The sequence below is a fragment of the Canis lupus genome, chromosome 3, assembly GCF_003254725.2.
Source record: "Canis lupus dingo isolate Sandy chromosome 3, ASM325472v2, whole genome shotgun sequence".
Lineage (NCBI taxonomy): Eukaryota > Metazoa > Chordata > Mammalia > Carnivora > Canidae > Canis > Canis lupus.
In genome coordinates this window covers 14,547,059-14,572,915 of record NC_064245.1, presented here as the reverse complement: position 1 = coordinate 14,572,915, position 25,857 = coordinate 14,547,059, and the positions used below count along the sequence as shown (strand labels likewise).

Here is a 25,857-nt window from a genome sequence, read left to right as displayed (position 1 = left end):
TTGGGAAACAGCAGAGGTGAGATACCATTTCTAACCACGCCTCTTTCTCATGTACACCTCTCAGTCTATAGCATTAGCCTCAGGACTAGCTGTTTCCTCACCCCATTCTCAAAAGGTTCAGCTCATTAAATGCAGCAAAACTTACTCGGCAAGGACTACACCTCATTTTTCTCATTAAACCAGAACAGGCACCATGGTTAGGAAAAGATAGGGGTCTTAGCTCCTATGATCATAAGTAGGAAGGGTCTCCATTCCTCATCTCCAAGAAAAGAAATGGTCTCCAAAATAAACAAATACAAAGAAATCCTTTCCTATTTTAATATTAATGTCAACTATCAACCCATATGGTGAAGACAGAATTTTTACCCATCTATGCATTTTTTATCTTTCATAGTACTTTCTCTTTTATTTCAACTTATGTCATGGACATGTTATTTCCTTTTTCTCTCTTGCTATTCAAAGCTCAAGGTCAATTTGTTTTTCTTTTATAATTTTTATCCTAATTTTTTTAAAATTTTTATCCTAATTGAATGTTCTCAGCCAAATGTACCAATGATTTGATTTTTTTTTTCATAAGAAAATTTGCCTGCCCGCCCACCCTTCCTCCTTCTCTCTCTTTTAAAACAGGAAACTTTCTAGAACCACACAGTGGTGTGATTAATGCACTTCAGAGATAACCTAAAGTTTCCACACATGCTGAAAGATTCTGCATGCTTTGGGGGATAGCAATAAGGACTTAGGGCAAAATACCACTTCTCCAGGGCTATGCACTATGGCGTAGAGTCAATTAGACACAGCATGGCAGTCTCTGTAAACACTTTCCCTTGAGTTACATATATATGTATGTATGTGTGTATAAATGTATAGGTATATGTATAGATGTGTGTGTGTTTGTGTGTGTGTATAATAATCTGTAACCAGCAAGGTATAATCCAGGCTTGTTTTCAAAGGGAGCAACAAGTCCAAATATATAGCTAGGTGTGGCAAAAGACATATAATTAGGCAAAATGGATTTAGGAGTTACATAAAGTCTCAACTGAGCCACTGTGTAAAAAACTAAATGAAGCATTGTGATTGCTGCTCTGGTGTCTAGGAAGAACAGAATATGTGGATAGTGTGTTCTGGGCAAATAAAAGGTAATTGTTGACAGTTATGGAGTATAGCTGGCATTCCGTGAGACTTGGACTATGGACTGTTTCACAGTGGGCTGTGCTGAGGAATAAAATGTCAGTGGCTAAGGGTCGATGGAGCTCTGTTAGAGATGCGCACAAAGGAAACGATTTGGTAAATACTATTTTGGAATTATATTTTGAGGAAAAGAAGCGCAATAGAGAAATTCATATAGTCTGTAACTTTTCTATAGTCATAAAAATTCTCAAAGAATTGTAAACACAAGAGGATACATTATATATTACTATTTTCCCTCTACAAGTGGACCTTTCCAGTCAAGGCAGGTATATTCTGGAGAAGATAACAAGCAAAGTCTATAGTTTACAGAATTTTTCACTAAGAATACTCAAACCAATGACTAAATATTGACGATAAGCCCCCTCATAGGATTAAGACGCTGAAACTAAATTACCACTTTTTCCTATTTGCAAATAATCTTATTTGCAAATTTGTCTCAAGGCAACTGAATGAAAAGTAGATATTCTTCTCTCTCGACAATCTCCCTGAAATAAATGGGACAAAAAAGCAATTGTCTGAGAGAGTTCCATTTTCTTAAAGAAAACATCCTGGATTAATTGACAAAAGTACCTATTAGTCCCCATGACACCAATGCTTATGGCGTCTGGGGTTTGTCTCTCAGTGTGCAATTTAAATATGTATCCATAAAATCCTTGCCAATAATAACTTCTTGTCTATTGATACTGCTTAGCTATTAAAATCTCTATTAACAATCTCATGTTGGGTTTGATAAACCTTACAAAATATGTTTTCAACACTTCAGACTTACAAGATACTTGCTAGGTAAAGTGGCAAGGACAACAATGAATAGAGTCCCCACCCTTAAACTTACAATCATACAATCACATGACAGAAACAAATATATACCAATAAAATAGGAAAATAAACATGGTTGTTTTGTTGGCAACTTTGCATGTACTTGGTGACTATGCATCAGGATTTTTCCTTTATTTTGATGATAAAATTATTCTGAAGAAGTATATTCAGATTGTGTTACCATTTGAAGTGTATTTGGCTTGAATTATGTATTTGTTAATTAAAGATTTTATTTATTTGTTTCTTTCTTTAGAGACCATGCATGTGCATGTGGGTGGGGATAGGGGCAGAGGGTGAGGTAGGGAAAGAATCTCCAGCAGGCTGAGAGCTGAGCCTGGAGCCCAATGCTGGGCTTGATCTCACGACCCCGAGACCATGACCTGAGTCAAAATCAAGAGCTGGATGCCTAACTGACTGAACCACCCAGGCACCTCTACTTGAGTTATTTGAAAGGGAAAATGTTTTATGTCACAGGTATGCCTGTGCAGCTATTAAGATGCTATTATAATGAAGTATTATATAATACTATTAAGCTGACGATCAGATAACTTTGGTTCCTATACCATTACAGGCATGGGATACAGCAGAAACTCCTGATTATAAGTCAAATGTAGACCCTTAATGTCTCCCCTCCAAAAATCTATGTAATCTTTTTTTTTTTTAATTTTTATTTATTTATGATAGTCACACAGAGAGAGAGAGAGAGGCAGAGACACAGGCAGAGGGAGAAGCAGGCTCCATGCACCAGGAGCCCGATGTGGGATTCGATCCCGGGTCTCCAGGATCGCGCCCTGGGCCAAAGGCAGGAAATCTATGTAATCTGAAGAAGATAAACAGCTACCAAATAGATTCTCACATTTGACAAACCTTTAAATTCTTCTCAGTAGCTATCTATGAAGTTATCAAATTGCAAATGTCCTGTCTAGAGAAGACACCTCCCTCCCATTTATTTATATATATTGGAAAGCTTTTTGAAGTTGTATGTTCACTAAGGGTGTGGTGACTGAGATAATCTAAGGGGAATGAAAACTTGCAGGAGAACAGATATGATTATAATGTGGCTAGCTTCCGCTTCCTGCTCTAAAACTTTTTTTGAGAAAGAAGTTGTTTCACAGATTCTAAAAACTTTCGAAAATGTCAGAGAGGGCAGGTGGGTTCAGTATAACTTTCCCTAGGTTAAATGAAAGCTCTTTATCCTTGAGCTGGTAATCCTAATACACCCCTGACACAAGACAGATATTTGCTGTTGTTCAGTGAATGTTTATTGAATTAAGGTACTTTATGCACTTTTCTAGGTCAACAAACCATTCCTCTTTCCTTCCTTCCAATGGCAGACTACAGAGAAATGTCTTAAATAAAATACATTCATTTGATCTTATCATAAATAATTTTATGACATTATGTCTTAACTCAAGATTAAGACATAAAAACAAACAAGGAGAGTAAAAAATACTCATTTGAAATAACCCATTTATAATTAAAAGTCAGAGCTCATTCTATGGCATGCTCTTGATTTTAGTTCCTACCAAGATGAGACATATTAGAAAGAGGTTAGTACTTTCTATTACGTTAGGACCAAAGAGTTGTTAGTTTTGAACTGATTAAAACTTTCCTCCAAACTCGAGTATTTATAAACAGAAGTTCTAGTTTGTAAAAATAAATCAATGTTGATCTTGTCAAAGGGACTAGGAATAAGAACAAACACGCAATCAATAAGCAAGTAGAAACTTACTGTATCACGTTGCCTGTTATCTTTCCCTGATATTATCAAGAAGTAGTTCCATGTCAATAGTAACAACAAAACCAGTGGTATCATGTAGAGCTCAAAGTTCCAGACAACAAAGAGAAAGAGCTGGAGGAGGAGAAGAGAAAAAAAGATGAGTCAACTCTGACTTTCATTAAATGGACGCTCTTATCCATACTCCACTTGAAATACACAAAACTAAATGCTTCAGAATGGAAAGATTTATCTTGAAAACAAAGCCTTGAGAACCTGTGAGGCATTTTTCTAAAAGCACAACTGACCCCTGGCAAGTTACTGTTAAGATTTTTACTTTAATTTCTGTGAAGGAAAACTGACATCATTACATTGCCAATGAGGCATTTTTAATTTTTCTCATCTAGTGAAATTATTGTGAGGTTGGACAAAATAAAGTTAAGGGAAAAAAACGGCTGCCAAATAAGCTTCACTACATTGTCAGACATAGCTGATCTATCTGCCTTAATGATAAAGAATGAATCACTGTTTAATATCATGGACTTTTTTTTAATCTCACAATGTAACATGCATAATAGGCAGATGAAAATACCAAGTTTGCACCAGAGAGTCAAACATCTCACACAATGAATAAAAGCACTGCTACCAATAAGTGTAAAAATAGACTGGCTTAATGCTTAGCATTACCAGAGAAATCAAATAGCTATTTAAAAAATAGAATAACTTTGTCAAAGGAAATTTTTAAATGTCTATGTCTATTATCCTTGAAAACTATTGACTCTAAGTATATACATTATTTTTTAAATGTAAGACAAATATTACATTAAGAACTCACCTAGCCTGGCAGGAAGAGCCATTCTAAGAGCATCTGCATTGTAAAGTAAGCATCATAGTGTACAAAGTGTGACTTGCCCTCACCCCCCCCAACCCCCACCATTCTCTTACAATCCTGAAGAGATCATCTAAATTCTCTGGATCTGTGGCTCCAGCTGCCAAATGAAGCAACGTTAAGTCAAGTGATTTTGTGAGGGTAGTGAAGAGCAGGATTCTACTCCTAATGCTGACTAGTCCCGTAACTTCTGGCACCATCCTCCCCTAAGTTTCTGCCTCTGAAAAACGGAGTGATGTGTATCCACCTGACAGGTTATGAAAATTAAATTGCTGAAATGTGTTAAGATGTCAACACACTGCTTGGTACCCAGTAAGTGCCCCCCAAATATTTGTATTATTGTGCAAATGCTTATCAATACCTTACAAAACTCAGATTGTTAACTAATATCAATTAGGGTCCTCAGGTAATACTTATTCTATTACTGAGAAGTGGAAAGTCATCTGCCTGCCAAGATTTAGGTGAGCCATAGTATAAGTGGGAATTTGATCCAGCTGGTTGGGGTAACAGATATCATGCATTTGACAGGCCAGGCGGGTTAAGAGCAATGCCCTGAGAACATTCACGTCAGGCACGGCAGCATGGACCATTTGCAGCCTTCTTAATACACTTCAGCCAAGTCTACAGCCTAACAGGATGGCAGAGAAAAGGAACCTGTATAAAGTGGTAAAGAAACCCACGGCCTAAAGGCCAGCAGACAGATTCCAGGCCTCAGAAAGTCATTCTTCCTCAGTGTTTTCACTTCTAAACACAGGTCTGTAGACCCAATAACCTTTATCATCCCTTCCCTAATATTTAAAACAGATTTATGGCATTACTGTGCCATCTTTTTTTTAAAAATGTGACATTAAATCCTGATTCTTGGGATATTCATAACCCAGATACACACCAACAAATAACGATTTAGTAGCCCAAGAAATGACTTGGACAGAATTACACGGTAACTACAGATTCAAGTTCCTGAATAAGAAAAATTTCAAATATATCAATGAATGAGACATGAACCTCATCTTTCCTTTCACAAATAGAAGGATTTCCAGAAAAATAAAATATTTCTATTTAATTTTTTGAAATTTATGTGATATGTATAAAGAGGATACAAATTATAATGGATGGTTATGATTATTCTATTAACATGTAGTTTTAAAAAGATAATTCTTTATTCAGGAAATGAATTAAGGCAAATTTGACAGATATGAACACATGTAAAAGGGAAAATTATTTTTGGCTAGAATCCATATTAATTCTTTACACATTTATTTGTAAAATTTAGGCAGTTAATAGAATATAAGCTCTTTAAGGATAAGGACTTTTTCTTTTTGATCACAGTTCTATCCCAGAGTCCAGAACAGTGCTTGGAAATAAAAGGTGTTCAATAAATACTTGCCACATTAATGAATAGTTACTAGGTTCCCAAGTTTTTTTTTTTTTTTTTTTTTTAAGATTTTATTTATTTATTCATGAGAGACAGAGGCAGAGGGAGAAGCAGGCTCCATTTAGGAAGCCCGATGTGGGACTCGATCCTGGGACTCCAAAATCACGCCCTGGGCTGAAGGGAGGCTCTTAACTGCTGAGCCACCCAGGTGTCCCCCAAGTCTTTTAACATAAATCTACCTAATTGTCTTAGTAAAAGTACTATATAGCCACTATATAACATCAGGTAACTTTGTGAAAATATATTCAGAATTACAACCTGGGATGCCACTGATCAATTTCTCCCTGAGGCACATAAAGTTTCTCTTTCCATTCTGGCCACACACTCATAATCCGTCTTGGGTATTGTGTTTTGACCACCATCTTTCCTTTTGGACTTTGCTATATGTTTGCCTCTTCTGAGGATGTTCACTTGACTTGGTGTGTTCTGGACTCATGGATGGACTCAGATGATTCTAAAGCTAGTATCACCAACTATATTTATTTTAAATCTATATTCCATTCTGTAATGTCCACCCACTGGTGTCAGAGTTCTGATGTCACCCAAAATAAAGTTACTTGGAATGTCTATGTGTTGGAGTTAGTTGGAGGATAGGTATGGCATAGAATAAACTTTCTAGATGATAACTAATCGAGACACCTATCATGCTTTTTTATTCTCTAGATACAACATCACTAGTCGCTTAAAGAACCAGTCCACAAGGTATGGTTTCTGGCACATCTCTATTGCGGACATCATCCTCTCACCATATCCAAATCCATACAGTAATAGCTTTCTTAAAATACAGCACTCAGAACTGACACAACACATCTAATTGATACCTGTGGTATTTATATGGCTTAACAACATGGGCACCAGAATACAGGATGAGGAGAAATATAGAAAAGAGGGGAAAAAAAAGGGTAGAGTTATATTAGTTTCATGGATCCTGGCAGTGGAAAAATAATCTTCCCTATTTTGTGTTAACAATCTAGTATTTGGGTAACTAAGTATGGAACCTCTGCTTTTGAGAATATCATTTTTTTTTTAAAGGAAGAGAGCTTTGAATAAATTCTAAATACAAAAGCACTCATTTTTTTCTTCCTCAATATCTAACTGGAGATTTTAAAAGATCAAATTAAAAAAGAACAAACACCGATTAACAATAAAATATACTTACTGAACATTTACTATGTACTATATGCTACATAATAGTTGATGTTCAAAATTAGGATATGACATGGTCTCTTCGGATTGCTAGGAATCACTAAGGAAAAAAAGCAACGATTCACTATAGTATTAGTGATAATTATAATACTTGTTAGCAGGAGAGGATCCTCTAATAAAGAGTGCCCTCAGAGGAGGAAGAGGGTCTTCTAGCTTTTAGCCAAAACAATATAGGATCTATCCTTGGTCCTGACTCCACTTATTCCTAAATTTGAGAGAAAAAACTCAGATATAACAGGCTAAAATGGGGTGGGAAAAGAAATCAAGGAATAATTTAAAAAAGAACTCCTGACACATTCACAGAATGTAAATACAAACCATAAAAGTCTTAGTATTTAACCTGACCCATACTGCCAGAAACCAAACTGAACCTGGTCCAAGTTTCTGACTCACAGAGTCATCACTCAATAAATGGTAGTTGCCTTAAGCTAACTAATTATGGAGTGGTTTGTTATACAGCAAAAGTTAACTGACACATATTCTTTTTCCAAGAAGACAATAGTGTAGAATAAATATGGTCTGGACCAGAAGACTGAAAAGTGGTTTTAGTTCAATTTCTATTCGATGATCACAGGACCATGAGCACCTCAGTCATCCTTTTTTATTTGAGTCTATTATTTTTCAAATGGAAATGGTAACACCTGCCTTTATCACAAGTTTGGCTATGGGGAACAACTCCTGTAATGTATATGAAAGCACTTTATCACAAAGTGCTCAATAAGTCTAAGTATTATCAATTTAATGCTTTTCATAATTAAAATTGTTTCTGAAAAATTAAAAAACATATAAACTAATACTCCAGGAATGGTCAATACCATAATTCCCCTTTAAGCTATAGAAGTTATAGAAGACGGATGGTGTTTCTTTGAGGGATTTGTATGTGAAAGGGGTTTGTTGGAAAGAAATTTTAAGTGTTAAATAGAGGGATTGCTGTTATAATTTTTGCTAATAGTTGAAACAAGAAAAATCCAGGTCCTTACATAAACTCATTATTTCTAGTAAATAGCATTAACACACATTGCAGATTTTGGCAACTCCAGACTTAAATTAGGTTTTTAAATGTTAACCATTTTTAATGACCTCATACCCCAGATATAAAAGAATCTCGTTCTGAACTAGCAGGTTTTGGATTATCAATTCCTGTATATATTTTAAAATTTTTAAATCCAAATACCTTTTATCTAAATCAATGTTATCTCGCCTAGGATATTAGCATCAATATTGCAGAATGCAATTATTTGGTGTCTATTTGGGCTAGACTTGAAAAGCAATCTAAATTTTAATCGTGACTATTCAGAGTGGCTTTTTTGACAATCTATAATTTACCAAAAGGTAAATAATGTAATTCATCCTATCAAATGCCATATATCACATTATATAAAATGAACCTTAGAGGAAAAGTCCTGAGAGGCAGGCTGAGAAGGCAGAGACTACTGTGTTTATTTTGCAAATGGGTAAACTGAGGCTCAAGTTTGAGACTTGCCTACAGACACCTGCTACTGAGTAGCAGAGTCAAGTCTGATTCCTAATCCAGTATATTTTTCCACCAGTACTTCACTGCCTCTAAGGTGAAGGATTTTATGGTGAATATTGATGCTCTAAAGTTATCAGTTATTTACGGACTGCTCATTCAATTTGTAGATTTTCTGTATGTCTATTTCTTTCCTTCCTCTTGCTCTGGGATTACTACTTTTACATCAGTGCAAAGAAATGGAATACCACTTCTTAGGTGTTCTGGTAAAGGTTTCACATGGCAGAGAGGTCAACAACTAATGGTCAAAATGAGGTTTGCAGAGCCCAATTTCATTCTTCTCCTTTCTCACTATCTCGCATGGTTCTGAATAATCAAAAGTTGGCTATTCACAGGGTTTCTATCAAATGGGGTTTTCTTCTATCCAAACTGTTTAGAAAAGGTTAGCAAGGTGCCTGTAAAGCCAGAGATTAGAAAATGAATGAGCCAATTACATTTTTACAGAAAAAAAAAAAAACCTTACTTTTTCACCCAAAGGTCAAACAAACAAACAAAAAAACCCCTATTTTCCTTAGAAGTTAAGTGAAGGTGGGCTAACTAAGGCTTCTCACTTGTATTTAAGCAAGGCAAATTATATAAAGTAGAGTGAATGATTCAAAATATTAAGATTTTAGAGTAACATCATTTCTTAGGAGGTGTAAGACATGCTTATTTTTCTTTCTTTGAGTCTGGGGTCTTAAGAGTCCCAGGCAGGACAGGGCCATTCACATCATCCCATCAATTGATGCTCTCATTGAAGTGCAGTGGAAGATGCCTGCATTCAATGATCATTCATTGCAACACATGACAGTGTCCCTGGGGGAGCACACTTCAAAAAAATCATTTAAGTTGGAATATTGAATATCCTATTCTTTTGCAAACTACAGTATATTTTAAAAAGAAATCTCATCCAAAATGATTAACACTTCCTACTGTTCAGGAAAAAAGCCTGCCCTTTCAGACTAACAGCTGTGGATCATTAGCTCTCCAGTGATGAGATGTGTTTGATGAGTATTTTTCTTTCTAATTAAGAGATGAGATTCTCTATTTGACTGTCTCTTCAGAAAGAAGTGAAGAAAAAATTCTCTGCCTACATGGAAAGGCCCTCTCCTACAAAACAATTAATTATTTCACGGCCTTTTTAGAAAATCCTTTTCCTCCCTAATTTCAATTCATTTTTTTTTCTTAAACTTAACACATTCACATTCAGGCTTTCACAGTATTAACCCATTTTTCACCCAGCATTCCCTCTCAGATGTTTTCTTGTTTGTTTCATCATCCAATAATATCTATTTTAGGTAAAAGAGAATGAGGAAATGTATCCAAAGTACATATATGCTTAACCTAACTGAGAATATCTGATACAAGAATATTCTCTGACATGAGAGAGGCCTCAGATTAGAAGGATAATAAATACGTAACATTTGTCTGTTGAACTAGGCAGTACTTTAATACAAACCAAAACAAAATAATAAAAAACAACTTTAAGGTGCTTAGAAGTATATTTAAAAAACTGCTTATGGTAATTAATCCTTCAAAGGAAACTATTTCAATTCTACCAATAAGACTGGCCTTAAAAGAAAGCTAGGCAAGGTAAAGTGGGACCTACAAATACAGCTTTTCTTTTTGAAAAGCCATCAGCAAGGTTATCAAAATTTTGAATTAAAAATATGATTCAAGAGCATAGAGAGTGTCCTTGGCAAATAATCACATTAAACACTTCGTTAAATCCTTGTAGGTACAGGGAGAGAAAGGAGGCAAGGAAGGGAAGAGGGTCATTCCTCCCCCCTGTTTCATTTGGAAATACTTGGGGATATTTTTCACTGCTCAGTGGGGTGGGAGAGGGGGGATATTGGCATTTAGTGGGTAGAGCCAGGGTGTGAAACACCCCAACTATGTAGAAGAATCTTGCCCCGTGAAAAATTTTCCTGACCCCCATGCTACCAGCACTCCTCTTTGAGAAACATTGCCAATTCTCTTGCATAGCCAATAGACCATCCTCAACTTAGCAAAGAAGAAATGGTATGCACAAAAACAAATATTTACAGAATGGGGCACCTGGGTGGCTCAGTTGGTTTAGCACCCTACTCTTCGTTTTGGCTTGGGTCATGATCTCAGGGCTGTGGGACTGAGAACCATGTCAGGCTCTGCACTTGGCAGGGGGTCTGCTTGGGATTCTTTCTCCCTCTGTCCTTCCCTCAGCTCTAAGTAAATGAATAAATAATCAAATAAAGTCTTTAAAAAAAAGTGTACAGAAGAAGGGTAGATCTATTTCCCATGGCATGAATTCTGACTTAAGGATTTAGGGTGAGACAGTAGTATTAGAAAAAAACTTCACTCAATCATTACTGTTTGCTCTAGACTCTTTCTCACCATCTATTAACATTTAACATTTCTAAAAAACATGAAGAAGACCTGGCTGTTAACCCACTCTGCCCATTTATTCTGACTTGGATTAAGTCAGACTCCACACATCATCATTCTTCAGAACTTCATCTTCTGGGAAGGGGGTGGTTTTGCCTTGATTTAAATAGCCAGATGGCATCACCACCTGCTCTAAGGTCTTTATATCTGGTTGGTTCCACTGAAGCCTTTTGTACCGCCTCCAATGAAAAGAGAAGATACACAAAATGAACCTGATTAATCCCCAGCATATTGACAGCTTTTCAAGATGGTTTTAAAGAGATGTTGTTCTTTTGAAGAGAGTTTTTGCTTCATTCGGACTGTTTTCTAAAATAAACAGCAGGGAAATGGTGACAACCTTAGACCCACTGGATTGCTCTAACTTCTTTTGCTGTTTTCTGGGATCACTACACAACAATAAAGGAGCCTTACCATGTTCAAAAGAGCCTCATACAGATACTCATATACAGGGGCTTCTCTTTCCTTCTCTCAACTAGAATGAAAAGCACCTGCACCCCAGTGCTTATAGCAGCAATGTCCACAATAGCCAAACTGTGGAAGGAGCCTCGGTGTCCATAGACAGATGAATGGGTAAAGAAGATGTGGTTTATGTATACAATGGAATATTACTCAGCCATTAGAAATGACGAATACCCACCATTTGCTTCAATGTGGATGGAACTGGAGGGTATTAGGTTGAGTGAAGTAAGTCAATCGAAGAACAACAATCATTATATGGTTTCACTCATATGGGGAATATAAGAAATAGTAAAAGGGATTATAGGTGAAAGGAGAGAAAATGAGTGGGAGAAATTAAAGAGGGTGACAAAACATGAGAGACTCCTAACCCTGGGAAATGAACAAGGGGGAGTGGAAGGGGAGGTGGGCAGGTGATGGGGTGACTGGGTGATGGGCACTGAGGGGGGCACTTGATGGGATGAGACCTGGGTGTTATACTCTATGTTGGCCAATCAAACTTCAATAAAAAATACATATATATAAAAAAATAGAATTAGAATTGAGAAGACTCCTACTGCTTTCTTTGAGTAGTTTCAACCAGACACCAAACTGACAAGACTGTTGATTTGCTGTGTTTTGTTGTGCTGTGTGAGAGTGGTTTGTGTGTTTAGAGCAAAAAAATCAAAACTCACTTTCTACGAAATGATCCCTTATATTGATTAGGCAAAATAGATCAAGAAAAACATCTATCTCTTTTCTGATGACAGGAGAATATATGGTTAGGAGTAGGAAAAAAAAAAAAAAGATTGGTTGGTGTGTTGGTAGAATTTTGAGTTGAATGTATATATAATGTAACTTAGGTTGTTATTTGCTAATAGTGTTGAAAAGGTATTGTTTCTCCAGATTTCTATAGACTACTTATAAATACAAATCAGAAATACAAATCAGTAACTTATAATTATTTTGTGAAATTGTACAATAGGCTTTTGAAGTTGCTTCCTGAAACTTAAAGTCCACAATCTCAGTACACCTATGCCTTTTTGAAAAGCACAGCTTGACTCCATCTATTAAAGCACATGTGACAACTAGATCGAACTCATTCGAAGATGTCTTACATATGATTCACAGAAACACCTACTGAAGAATCTCCACAACAAAATGGACCCAAACAACCTCAAAGACGGTGCTATCAACCAATCATAGCATAATGCACACTACTTCCCCTGATGGAGATATTATATCAATAGAACCTGCCAGCCAGGAGGCTTGGGAAGTTATTTATTTAGATTTTTTTTTCTCTTTCAGCTTACAACTTGTACTGATATTTCATGTCATTTTTATCAAAGTCAGAGATGAAAGGCTCTGGCTTTGCTTTGAGAACACTGACAACTCCAAAATGTAAAGCCCAGAGTATGTCCAACTGGAGCATCACATCAACCACACATGAATAACTGATAAGAAATCCCTGCAATGTTGTTGAGTCTAATGTTAGTAAAAGTTGGGATGTAGAATGAAAGTGACAAATGCTTATAGATGCCTGGAGAATGTTGATTCTCTGGGGTCTCTTTCATTAGAAATTAGTACATTCCCCAGGAATTTGTAATGCCTGCCATAGTACCAAATATACTTATGTTTTTAGTTTAATAGCCTTATTAATCACAGAAGTTCTGCTCATTCGAAATCAGGTGGCATGCAAAGTCATTCTTGCAGATTACATATCAACACATATTTACTGTATTGTTTAAAATGACCAAATATGAATAATAAAGAGGAATTGATACTATCTGGTCCACGAAGAGGTTGTTGAAATCAAGTTAACAATGCTTTAAAAAAAAGTGCTGAAGGACCATTCCAAAGAAACATAGAAGAATATGTTAAGGGTGTTAGGCTCATTGAAGCTTGTCTTTCTCTAGTGTCCCGTTTCTCTAGGCTGCAACTGGATCTGAAAGGACTTGTGACTGTCCCATTCGTAGAGGTAAAGAACGTTCCGTGCTTTAGCTTAAAAAGAAGTGCTTTAATATTGGCTCTCCATTTAGTTTTGTCTTTTATTAATGCCCCCAGTGCCAATGAAAAGGTATCTTTTATTTTTGTGATGTTCAAGTCATTATATAATATTCCAATAGCTCTCTCAATTCTTAAATGATTATTTAACAAATTAAAGGATTAAATAGGTAAATAATATCATTCGAGGATAAGGTCATACAAATGTGCAATTTTTATATATTTCTATGTATTTTATAAATATTATTTGGAGATACTGTCATACACATATGCCATTTCTATATGTTTTCTAGGCTTTTGAAGTGCTGTAAAGGTTAATTAAGGCTTATTAAAGACAGTCACTTTATTTTTATATATTTTTATATAAAAAATATAAATATATATTTCTTTTTAAAGGTTTTTAAATGCTTATTAAGACAGTCACCTTATATATTTATATATATTTATGTGTATATATAAATATATAAAATATATATTTATTTTTAAAGATTTTGAGAGAGAGAGAGCATGCATGCATGAGTGGGGGGACAAGCAGACTCCCTGATAGGTGAGGAGCCTGATGTAGGCCTCCATCTCACAATCCTGAGATCATGACCTGAGCCAAAATCAAGAGACCAACGTGTGACTGACTGAGCCACCCAGGTGCCCCATCTCTTACAGTTTTAGAGAAATGAATCTGTTACCATTACTATTTTTGAAGTACATTCTTGATCAACTCCCTTCTTTGTGTGTGTAAATGCTATAACTAGACTTACGAATCTGATACCAATGTTTGCTGATGTACAAAATGTAAAATTTTCCTTAAGCTCGAAATCTGGCTTTAAAGCTATCTCCATCATGAACAGGTACAATATTTAGGGCAACAGCTGGCACTTCAGTTGCTCATGGGGGGAAACTCCCTCTGTTCTACATACTGTGCCAGAAAATAGGATACCCAGCCAAACACATGTTAGTAAAGTCTGTGATACAAGTTACTTTAAAAATTAGTACTGTAGTCTTTATACTCCCCATTCTATGTCACTGAACAGGAATGCCTTTAAAAAAGCAGATGATCAATTACGGTGGCTGCTTTTTTATACAGCAGCTGATGTGCACAGGGTTGCTCTCTGCCAAATTTGGGGATGTCTGGGACCATTATGATTCATTTCCACTCAAATTATCTCACTCAGACTTATTCAACTTATCATGAATATCTTCCCTGGGCTACTGATTTCTGATCTTTCTTTTTTATCCTTCACAATATAACCTAGCAGGTTACCGTTGGTGATTACTTTGTCCAGATTTAATATCTTCACTTCAATCTTAAAATCACAGAGCCAAAATCAGAAGGCACATTTTAAAATATTCACCTTTATAAATATATTTAAGACCTAATAATATCATATATTTTAGCTTTTTTAGCAGCTTCTGAAACTTCATCTCCCATTCTGTCTTCTAATTTTCTAATTTTCTCCTTCACTGGTCTCATTCCCCCCAATCCCTCTGTTCTGGAAAAACTTCAAGAGTTATGTTTAGCAGCTCTAGCTATGTCTGAACATTTCTCTTTGCAATTCAAATAATCATCTTAGGCTGATTTTAACAGCCTCTTTACTCCATTCCATCTTTTACCCTTGCTGTGTAATGTTTACTGATGAATGCCTTTCTCCCATTTCTTAACAGATCTAAGTGGTGTAGTTACCGCACGGGAAGCCTAGAGGTTTGAGCGCTAAGTAGACATTTCTCTTGGCTATTTTCCACACCTCCAAACATTCTCTTAAATGCAACAGGGCTTGTGTTTCAGTGGTAACAGAAGTTATCAGAGAACACTAGTTTAGACAGCAAGCAAGCTGAACTCCAACTGTTCCAACAGCCTGACTTTTACAGTAAAAGGAAAGGCCCTGGGCCAAGACCACTGAGATGAGCAGGTATTTTTAGTTCACTTGTAGGCCAGCTCTAATGTAATTCTGAAATGTTTTCTTCAAACCAAACCCAACTTTTTCAGGGCTGTCCAAATCTGTTTTCTTTTATAGCAAGTACAAATTCTTGGAGCAAGGGAAGCATGCGTATCATTTGCAATGCTGCTGCATGTCTATGGTGTTGATGCCCGATGGCTCAAATTAGTCCGCCAAGCAGATGAGCGCATTGTAATTAGCTCTTGTCAAACTGTTAGAGATACAAAAACCATTTCCACTGTAATAAAATTTATGAAAAAGAAAAATCTCTCCTATCATTTTCAGCCAAAATAGTTCCTGAAATGTCTGGTAGTTTAGGATTCCAGAGTTCTAAAAGAAGGCCATTTCATTTTCAGAAAAGCTTTCACTTCATTGACACAGAGATGCTGACATGTATTATCTTTCAGGCATTTTTTGTTGCTGTATTTGATTGCCTGTAAAACCTCATTTCTAAAAATAACCTGTTGGGAGTGGACACGTTTTGTTGAGCCACATGGTACTGATGTATGATTCTCAACAAACATTTATACTTCAAGTATTTTTTGAATCAAAACTTTCTGGCTTTTTCTATCAGTGTATTATTACTACCAGTTTTGCTGAATAACTAAATATTGTATACTCTTAAGAGGATACTAAGGAGGCATGATCATAGGTTCAGATGGGATAACTCTGAGGTTAAGCTCTTGTGTGATGATCATCAGTCTCTTCCGGACAATCTTCCGGACAATCTATTCATTATTGGGATAGTGACTCAAAGACTACTTTGCTCAGTATTTATACACAAGCTTCAGGAGGGTTCTTGAGCTCTCTGGAATTTAATGTCCTCTCAAAGAAAAATATAGGTGGCTACTTTAAAAAGTAAATTTAAATACTAACCAAAAGATAAATCAGTTTGGAATTAGATCAGATACACCAAAAAACTGCCCCCTTCTACTTGCCTTCAGAATCTTCCCAGAAATATCTTTAAGTATATGCGTGGAAATTAGCATGGTGCTATAAATGAATCTATCTTTAAAAGTAATAAAATTACTATATACAAAACTTAATACAAAATTGATCATGGAGCTAAAACTATAAAACTCCTTCTAGAAGAAAACAAGGAGAAAATAGTTTGGCCTTGGGCTAGGCAAAGAATTCACAGAAACAGCACCAAAACACGATTTAAATATGCATTTAAAAATTAGACTTCATTAGAGTTAAAAACTTTTGTGATTCAAAAGATGCTATTAAGAAAATGGAAAGACAAGCCACATGCTGGGGGAAAAATAATTGCAAATCATATATCCGATGTAGGACTTGTATCCAGTGTATATAAAGAACACTTAAAAATAATACAAAGATAAAACCCAAATTAAAAAATGGGCAAAAGATTTGAACATTTTACCAAAGAAAACATATGAATGGTTAATAAGCATATAAAAAGATGCTCAACATCATTAGTCACTAGAGAAACGTAAATTAAACTGCAAGGCCACACTGCTTGATCACATGGATATAATCAAAGCAGAAAATACTGAATAGTCAAGAATTACAGAAACTGGAACTCTCATAAAATGCTGATGGGGGTGTAAAACGGTGTAGTCACTTTGGAAAAACAGTTTGGTGGTTTCTTAAAAAGGTAGACAAATCTAAACTTAACATAGGAATCAACACTTCTAGTTATCACCGAAAAGAAAACATACGCCCACATAAAGCCTTGTACATGAATGTTTATTTATAGCAGCATTATTCACGATACCTCCCCAAATGAAAACAACCCAGTTTATAACCTGGTGAGTGGAAAACGAAAATGTGCCGTATCCACACACTGGAATGCTACAACAATAAAAAGACGACACTCCTGACACATTCTGTGTCATGGCCTCAGAATCATTACGCTAAATGAAACAAGTCAGATGTACAAGGACTACTTTTATACCATTCTATTTATGAATTCTGGACATTATGAAGTGTCCAGAAAAAGCAAATCACTAGAGGTAGAAAACGGACTATTGGTTGCTAGAGGCTGGAGGTGGGAGTGAATGTAATTGGCATGAGTGATCTTTTTGGGATGATGGTTGTACAACACTGTAAATTTACTAAAAATCAGTAAATTATACATTTAAATTGGTGAATTTATGGTATATAAATTAAAAAATATATTAAAAAATATATAAAATATATATAAATATAATAATATATATATATACATAAATATATATAAAATAAAAATAGTTTAATTTCTGTGGAGGTAAATTCCAAAACACAGAACTGAGAACTAGTAGGCTTAGGCAATGAATGATCATAGATCTTAGATGTACCTTGCCCATACTCTTGAAATGTTTAAAATGCTAGTGAATGAGACTATCTATATGACGATCCTTTGGACAACTGTTGCTCCTTGGAGTTCAGAGAAATTTTGCAAAGACTTAAAAAATGGTTAAAGCAAACATCAATCTCATTGTTAATTATAATGGGCAAAGCAAGGTCCCGGAGGCAGGCAATGAAGATAGTAATAAAATACCACCACCCTAAGGTGAGACTATTATGCAGCAATTGTAAATTCCCATGAGTAATACAATCAATTTGGGAAAAGAAAATGTTGAGTTCCTTATCCTATGACTAGGAGGTAGCTGACAGGATGAGAAAAAGATTCCAAGGAGTCTTCTCCAAGAAAGTCTAATGAAAACTTGAAGATATGAAAAAAAAAAATAGAAAAGGAAGGAAGGATAGCAGAAAGCAACAGGCTGAAAAAAGTTAAATAGGGTAAAACAGAAGCAAAACTTAGTGCAGGACGATGAGGACAGGGCAGGCAAGGGCAACCTCCCTGGTCAGAAGAAAGCACTACTGGATAAGTCCAACAATGTTTTCTACTTGGTAATTGTGCTGGGGAGCCCTTTTACTTTGGGCTCAGAGTCTTTGGTTTTCATGTGGATTACTTAGTGATGGCTACTGCCAAGTTACCTACAGTACCACCTATTAGGAAATGAAACTTCTCACTGCCCCCACCGCTCCCACATCCACCAATATGGCAGGAAAATGTTAAGAGGCATTTGTTTTATTTTTCTGGTCAGCAATAGTCAGCAGCTCCCTTTGGTTGGTTGGGTTTGTTTTTCTCAGTATATTACATCAAGAAAATAGAAATGAAAACTGCTGAACGCAGCAGGAAAAGTGAAATAAATCTGAAAACTGCTTCCAACTGTTTTTACTTGAGCACTTCTAAAACTCTAAGAAAATCCTCTATCTTCCTAAACTACTGCACACTTTTCTTAAAAAAAAATTTTTTTTCCAGAGTAAAGCTTAATCCACATGTTTGCAAGTTAAATAACTTCTATCAAGCATGGCAGAGCAGGTGAGCCCTGGCAGATTTCCCATTGTTTTTACAGCCATGTTCTCCATCTATCAATTGCTGCAATCTAAACTGGCTCCCTGTTCTGCTGTCATTGCCGCAGAGCGACTCTATCTCCCAGGACGACAGGTGTGGCTTTGTCCTCTAAGTGAACGACACTGGGTTGAATCCAGCTCACCTTTCAGAGGTTCACTGTTGTGGCAACACTGCCTTTCTTTCATTTATGTGGTTGCCTTTCAGACATGTTTGACCACACTTCTGTCCAGAAGTGTTTGTCACGTTTCTTGCTCTAATAAAGTCATCGACTCAGACGCAACTCTGGACTCAGTGTTTACTGGTGTCATAAAGACGGACGACATGTGTCTCTTTCTTTGCGATAGCTTGATCTGGAGGAGGCAGGTGGAGGTGTATGGCTTCTAACTATCAACCAGAAAAGGGCACCTCGTTGCAAGTCAGAGCAAAAGTAAAAGGGATGGGGCTGGTGTCAAAGAGAGGGCAATATACTCACTGAAAACAAAATACATATCACACCAACTATCATGGATCCTCTGGATTGTTTATAACTATGTGTCTATCTTCTTTATCCCTAGTCTATGTAAAATAAAGGGTAACTGGCATACAGATAGAGAGGCAGAGCCTAAAAAAGGAACATAAAGATTGAAAAGGGCCGAAAATGTGTTCTAAGATTTCTCTTATACAACAATTTAGTCTTTTTTTTTTCTATTGAGAAACTTTATGGATAATGAGAGCCCCAAAACAGCTGCAACATTTTAGTACTCAGAATAAAATAGTTTATGTATAAATAAATTTACCAAGTGTGTGTCTGGATATAACAGAAGACATGTGTATATAATTTATATTGTATCTATAGCTATCCATACTTTTCTTTATTCATCCCATGGGAAGTATGTATCCATTAACTATAAAGTGATTATTTATGGACCCTTCCCCCTCAACTGTAGAATGGAAATATCAATTATAATATGAAAGTTCATTAAATGCTCTTAATGATATAGTTTATCTCACTTCTTAGGAAATAATTTAACATGGGATTAATATCATGCTATTAATATATTTAAGAAATTTTATTATTTTGAAGCCTCAATAGGAACTGAAAATGAAGGCAGCTTTAAATAATGTTAATTAAATAAAATTATCACCACGGAAGAGTAATTATATCTAATTCTATGTCCCAAGAGACCATTTAACTTTTTTCACCTTCATAATTTTTAATTATTTTTTATTCCCATACTGCAGATAGGAAAATTAAGTTGAGGGTAAAGCAAGCATTTTCTGACATAATTTTAAAACTCTACTTCATGATCTTATTTCCAGAAACAAGATGGTAAAGTTTGACAGGATTTTAAGACAATTTTTGTAGCCTCTCTTCCAGATCATTTGAAAAGATGTATTTTTAAAGCTTGTTAAATGTAAAAGAGTATTCCAGTATTATGTGACTTAAATGCATCATTTTATTAATCTGCCTTAAGAAGTTCTCCTTCCCCATTTTAAGATCCATTTTAAAGACTGTGTTAAAGATAAAAGGTGTCAAAGATAAGAAATGTAGTTGATAACTGGTACTGAAAACCTGTAACAGAGAAATCTTATACCTTGCTGAAAACCTCTTATCTTCTCACGCCTTCAAGACTCACCCAGTACCTTGGCACAGCTAAAATGTATCTGGCCTACTATACAGAAGTAGTTGAAATCTGCTACTATCATAACCTTTCAATTCCACCATCTTTTTGACCATTACAAGGGTATTAGTGTCCTGATGCACTGGTTATCTAAAAAAGTATAGTGATGATCTCTTTTCTAGGGGGTAGAGGGACTTGCTTTCATTGTTGATTCTTATACTGCTTCGCAATCTTAGGCAAGTTCTAGTGGGAGGAGTCTGACTTGATCCACAACACCCGCCAGTGATTAGGGAGAGGAAGGGTGAGAAGGCTCCACTCCCCCCGACAAAGATCAACTAACCAGTTTATTTTTTTTATGTGTGGTAATTCTTCTTCTCATTAGTGATTCAATTATATGATGATTACTGGCTTTATTAATAACTGTTGGCCCATTCACCATCAATGCACAATTGACATCCCTTGTCTCTTTATTTAGCACTCTGAACTTCCTTGTGGAAATTCTCCACCACCACCAGTTGATGGTTTCTGATGGAGTAGATTTGGCCTCTGGCTGCAGATGGATGGACATTTGATCTGGGCTGGGTCAATGAGAGCATTACCAGCTCCTGGTGATAGCAGCAAGCTCAAGGATGGGTCAATTAGAACAAATGAGGTTCAACTCTGAGTCTTTGGACCTCCTGAAAAAGAGAATCTCTTTTCTCCTGACCAAAAGCTAAAAGACTGTAAGCCTGGGGGGTGTTGACTGCCACCTAGGGGATATCTTGCTTGGGGATCAATGTTGGTTGGCACAAATGAAAACCAAGCTAACAAATGGCAAGAAACTGAGTTCTGATTCCATCACCTGAGTCCCCAGATCCAGACAGGTCTGAAACTATAATTTGGCTTTCCACACATACACATATAAAAGAAGGTAAGAAGAACAATTCAAACCCTTCACTGTAATTCTTACAACTTCTAAAAAATTTAGAATTCATCCACCACTGCTGGCACCCACCAGACTAACTCAGAAACTCTGGCAGTGGGGCCCTGAAATCCATAATTTTAATTATTAATAATTAAATAATTATTAATTATTATCCTCAGCATTTCTATTGATCAGCTAATTTAGGGAACCATTATGGACATCCATCAGAGGTTCTCAGTCTTTTTCTAACACCATCAACCCACCAGGTGAAATTCACATAATGCCCCAGAGGCTTCCCAGAAAACAGGCTATAAAATGTTTGAGAGAGAGAGAGAGAGAGAGAGAGAGAAGTGCATGCACACACACCAGTGGGGGAGGAGAAGGAGAGGGAGAGAATCTCAAACACTCCTCACCTGATCACAGAGCCCAACACGGGGTTCCTGCTTACAACCTTGAGATCAAGGCTTGAGCCGAAACCCAGAGTCAGACGCTTAACCTATTGAGCCACTCAGGTGCCCCAGGCGGGAGAGACTTAAATAGAAACAGGTCTCCTCTCTTCTTCCCAATAGCCCCCTGGTAAATTAAAACAGTCTCTAATCCCTCTGTATTCTGGAAGATGTGGGGCTTACTTTCTTGGTAATTGTTTCATTAGGAAAGTAGGATAAGCAGACAAAATGTAATTTGAAATTCAACACCCAAATTCAATTTTTCTCATTGTCTTAGTAAATCGAGGTAACCCACATTGAAGGAACTAAGTTTTTCTATTAGGTCTCAGAATTCAGGACAAGGAATCATTTTGGGACATAATTTCCTGACCTGTAAATGGAGGGAGATCTCAGTTGCTATGCTTTATAAAACAGGGGAGGGATCCCTGGGTGGCGCAGCGGTTTAGCGCCTGTCTTTGGCCCAGGGCGCGATCCTGGAGACGCGGGATCGAATCCCACGTCGGGCTCCCGGTACGTGGAGCCTGCTTCTCCCTCTGCCTGTGTCTCTGTCTCTCTCTCTCTCTCTCTGTGACTATCATAAATAAATAAAAATTAAAAAAAAAAAACATTTTATAAAACAGGGGAAAAGAAGCCTAGCCTGGGAAATTCTTCCAAATTTACTGTTTCCAATTGGCTTCCAACAACACCCTTCACACAGTGTAGTTGTTTAAAAAAGTGGAGATACAGAGGATTTTTTGCCCTCAGATCTGCTTAAAGGTGGTTTCCAGCCTTGTATGTTTGTTCACCTATGTCAATTCTAGCAGTAGGCAACAGGTCTAGTGTGGCCAACCCTTATATTATGAGATATTCTGGGCTAGTTTTCCCCTTAATAATTTGCAATTCAAACTTCTCAGACCAAAATTTTACCTAAGGAACAGGTACGTTCTATGCATGGCATTGTACCACTGATCCTTTCAGGGAATTGGCCTCAAACTGTATGTTTTCAGATAGTTCATTCTGAGACCTCTCACAATGGACAAGAATTCACTATGAACAAGCTGCATGGGGTTCTCTGGGTCTCCAGCCACTAATGATCCTACAAACCTCGTTCCTTTCTGTCATCTTGAGTTGGGTCTTGTGGGCAAGTTGTCTTGATGGATAGGAATTCTTCTGAGATCATGGGAATTCTTTCCACCTTTGTACCAACATGCATCTCCTTTTAAAATTGTATATTAATGACCTGTTATTGTTTTCAACTGAGCTGTACACAGAGCAACAGAAAAGAGAAAAAGGATTCCCTAATGTACTGATGTCATAGCTTTATCGTCACAAGATAGATGTGAGTTTAAGAAAGACACAACTTACTATTAGTATTAAAAAAATAGTGTTAATTTCGAGCATCTTAAAACCCAAATCATTGTTTTTGGCAGATACTCTGTTACAATTTACTTGCTTATGAAGCTAATCACCCTGAGTAGGATTTTGTCACGTAAGGGCAGCAGGTTTTGTTGGAGGACTTACACGAAGTTAGAAGGTTAGCCATGCTGTAAGTGCTCCAGTGGGACCTTCCTTATGCCTCAGCCAGTGGGCGTTTCACAGCACTCTAACATTTTTGCAGGCTAAAATAATCACAGTCATGCTCTTTGGCATAGAATTTTGAGGTTTGTGAGAAAAATCTTGTCCCATTCTCAGCCCATGTCCATGTGGAGGCGAGGTGGCATTTTACAGACGTATGTTTTGGTTAGGCTTCTCAACTTTTAAAAGAGTTGTCAACTATATTCCCATCTCAGCTGAGGCTTAAAGCATGGTCTGTCCCTAATTGGCAACAGAATATTTGCACTCCAAGTACTTGTCAAAAGAGGATAACGCTGAATGCTTGCTGCCCAGTGCCTATCAAAAATCAGTCATGAGAAATTGTATTTATGGAAGGTTGCCTGAAGGACAAGCATTCCCGTTTAGATCTTCTCAATTTTATTTTTGGATTTAGCCAAACCATTTGAGAGTAACATACTTAAACCCCATGGCTATGCTACCTCAAAATAATAGTTATCGTCTGTGGTCATGTGCCTAGCCCCGAGTTAGGTACTTTTTATACAATAATCTTCAGGATAATCGTGCAAAGTTGGGGTTAATAGCGGTTTTCCAGGGGGAGGAAACAACCTAAGCACCATCCAATTGCTTGCTCGGGACCACCCACCGAGTCAATGGCAGAGTCACAATCCAAGTCTGTCTGGCTCCAAATTTCATACCCTGTAGAGCCAGAGTCGCTTTTACTGAATTGCATTTTGGTGTTACAGCAGCCTCTATTGAGGGAAATTAGAAGAGAGAATGCTGTGAAGCACAGAATAGTATTTAACTCTAGAGATTTTGTTCAACTTCACGGAGGCTCTTGAGTAAGAATTTCTGTGATCTTAATACTGGCTGTTAATTGGGCTTTCACTGAGCAACTAATAGGCTTAATATAAAAATATTAAGATTATGAAAAATGATAGCATTTCCATTCATCTACTTGCTGGGAAGCCCAGATCCCAAGTTTTGATCTTCCTCTGTTTCATTCTTAAGCTCTGTGTTTTATGTAGCACCTTCACCACTAGTACCTGATTTACCCTCCTCCTCTCTGGCCACCAGTATGATTCCTTTACTTACATAGTCACTTGCTACACTGCATGTATTGTCATCTACTTCCATTATTTTTCTGGAAGGAGATAGGATATATTAAAACCCAAACAAAAGTCTGTACTTATTAAGCATTTAGTTTCAGGGCCTGGGCTGGATGCCATTACATACCATTTTATTTTGTAATGCTACAGTAATATTATTAGCCCCATTTTACAGATGAGAAAAGTTTGAGACTCAGGGTGAATAAAATGCCCAAGGTCATACACGAGAGCCAGATTTCTGGCCGACTCCAGGACCTGAACTCCTGACCACTATGCACGTGTCTCTACAGCTCCACATCATGGTGAGTTAATGGAAACAGATGGATGTAAGAGGATAGGAATAAAAGGAGACATAGGCAAAAGGAAAAATAGAAAGGTAGGAAAAAGATTCCCAAAAGGAAGAAGAGGAACAAGTTAAGATAGAGGAGAGAAAAGGTAAAGGAAAGAAAGCACAGGACAGAGATGGAGTATGTTCACAACTCTGCCTGAGAAGTGTGTAACTGTCTCAACTCTCAGAAGGATTTTTTCATTGAGCCCTGAGTATTAGCCAAAACACAAACACCAACTCTTCACTAGAAGCTTCTGTACCTCTTCTTGTTTGAGCCACTCCTTTCCACACAGGATCTGCTATTCTAGCTCTTTGGTCTTTGGTCTCTGCTCTCAACCAAATAGACTATACCTGGGGATGGGGAATGGGGTCACCCTCTTTATAGCATAGGATGTGGTGCTCCTGAGGTTTCACGGGGTTCCTTTCCAGGAAAGAGCCTGGTGTTTTTTTTTTCTCTCCAAATCAACTCCTCTCTATTATCATCCATAGAGGTAAACAAAAAGAAGACTTAAGCACACAAATGGAATCAAATTCCTTTGTTTTTCTGACCCTAGGCCAAGAAATCATTATGTTTTGGTTTCCTCCCACAGCAGGGGACATGAAAGGTGAATGTGAAAACAACAACACTCCTGAGAAGCAGGCTCCATGCAGGGAGCCTGATGTGGGACTGGATCCCAGGATCCCGGGATCACAACCTGAGCCAAAGGCAGATGCTCAACCCCTGAGCCACCCAGGTGCCCCAATTTACACGGACTTCTATATATCACAGTAAGTTATCCCTGGAATTTGTATTTATAATTAAGTATCCAAAAAACACTTTAGAAGTAGCCCTTGCTATATTAGAAAAGAGTTTACTTCCCTGCTTTTACTTTGAAATTAAAAAAATCAGTCTTAAAGATATTTAAATTTTATTTACATTTTTAAATTTTTTTTTTTTGAGAGAGAGTGAGCATGTGTTAGAGCGAAAGAGAGAGCTCGCACAAGATGGGGGAGAGGTAGAGGGTGAAGCAGACTCCCCAT

At 36.9% G+C, this 25,857-nt stretch overlaps 1 protein-coding gene across 17 annotated transcripts in view; it reads right to left on the bottom strand.

The window, feature by feature from the left end:
- Positions 1–25,857, bottom strand: part of MCTP1 (multiple C2 and transmembrane domain containing 1) — a 528,482-nt gene that overhangs the window by 94,642 nt on the left and 407,983 nt on the right. For 12 of the 17 annotated variants that reach the window (XM_049108211.1, XM_049108223.1, XM_049108212.1 and 9 more), the window contains one exon: positions 3,737–3,856. The exons of the other annotated variants lie outside the window; for them this stretch is intronic. In XM_049108211.1, the coding sequence (XP_048964168.1) occupies positions 3,737–3,856 (120 nt within the window). The remainder of the gene's footprint in view (positions 1–3,736; positions 3,857–25,857) is intronic. 17 annotated transcript variants of the gene reach the window in all.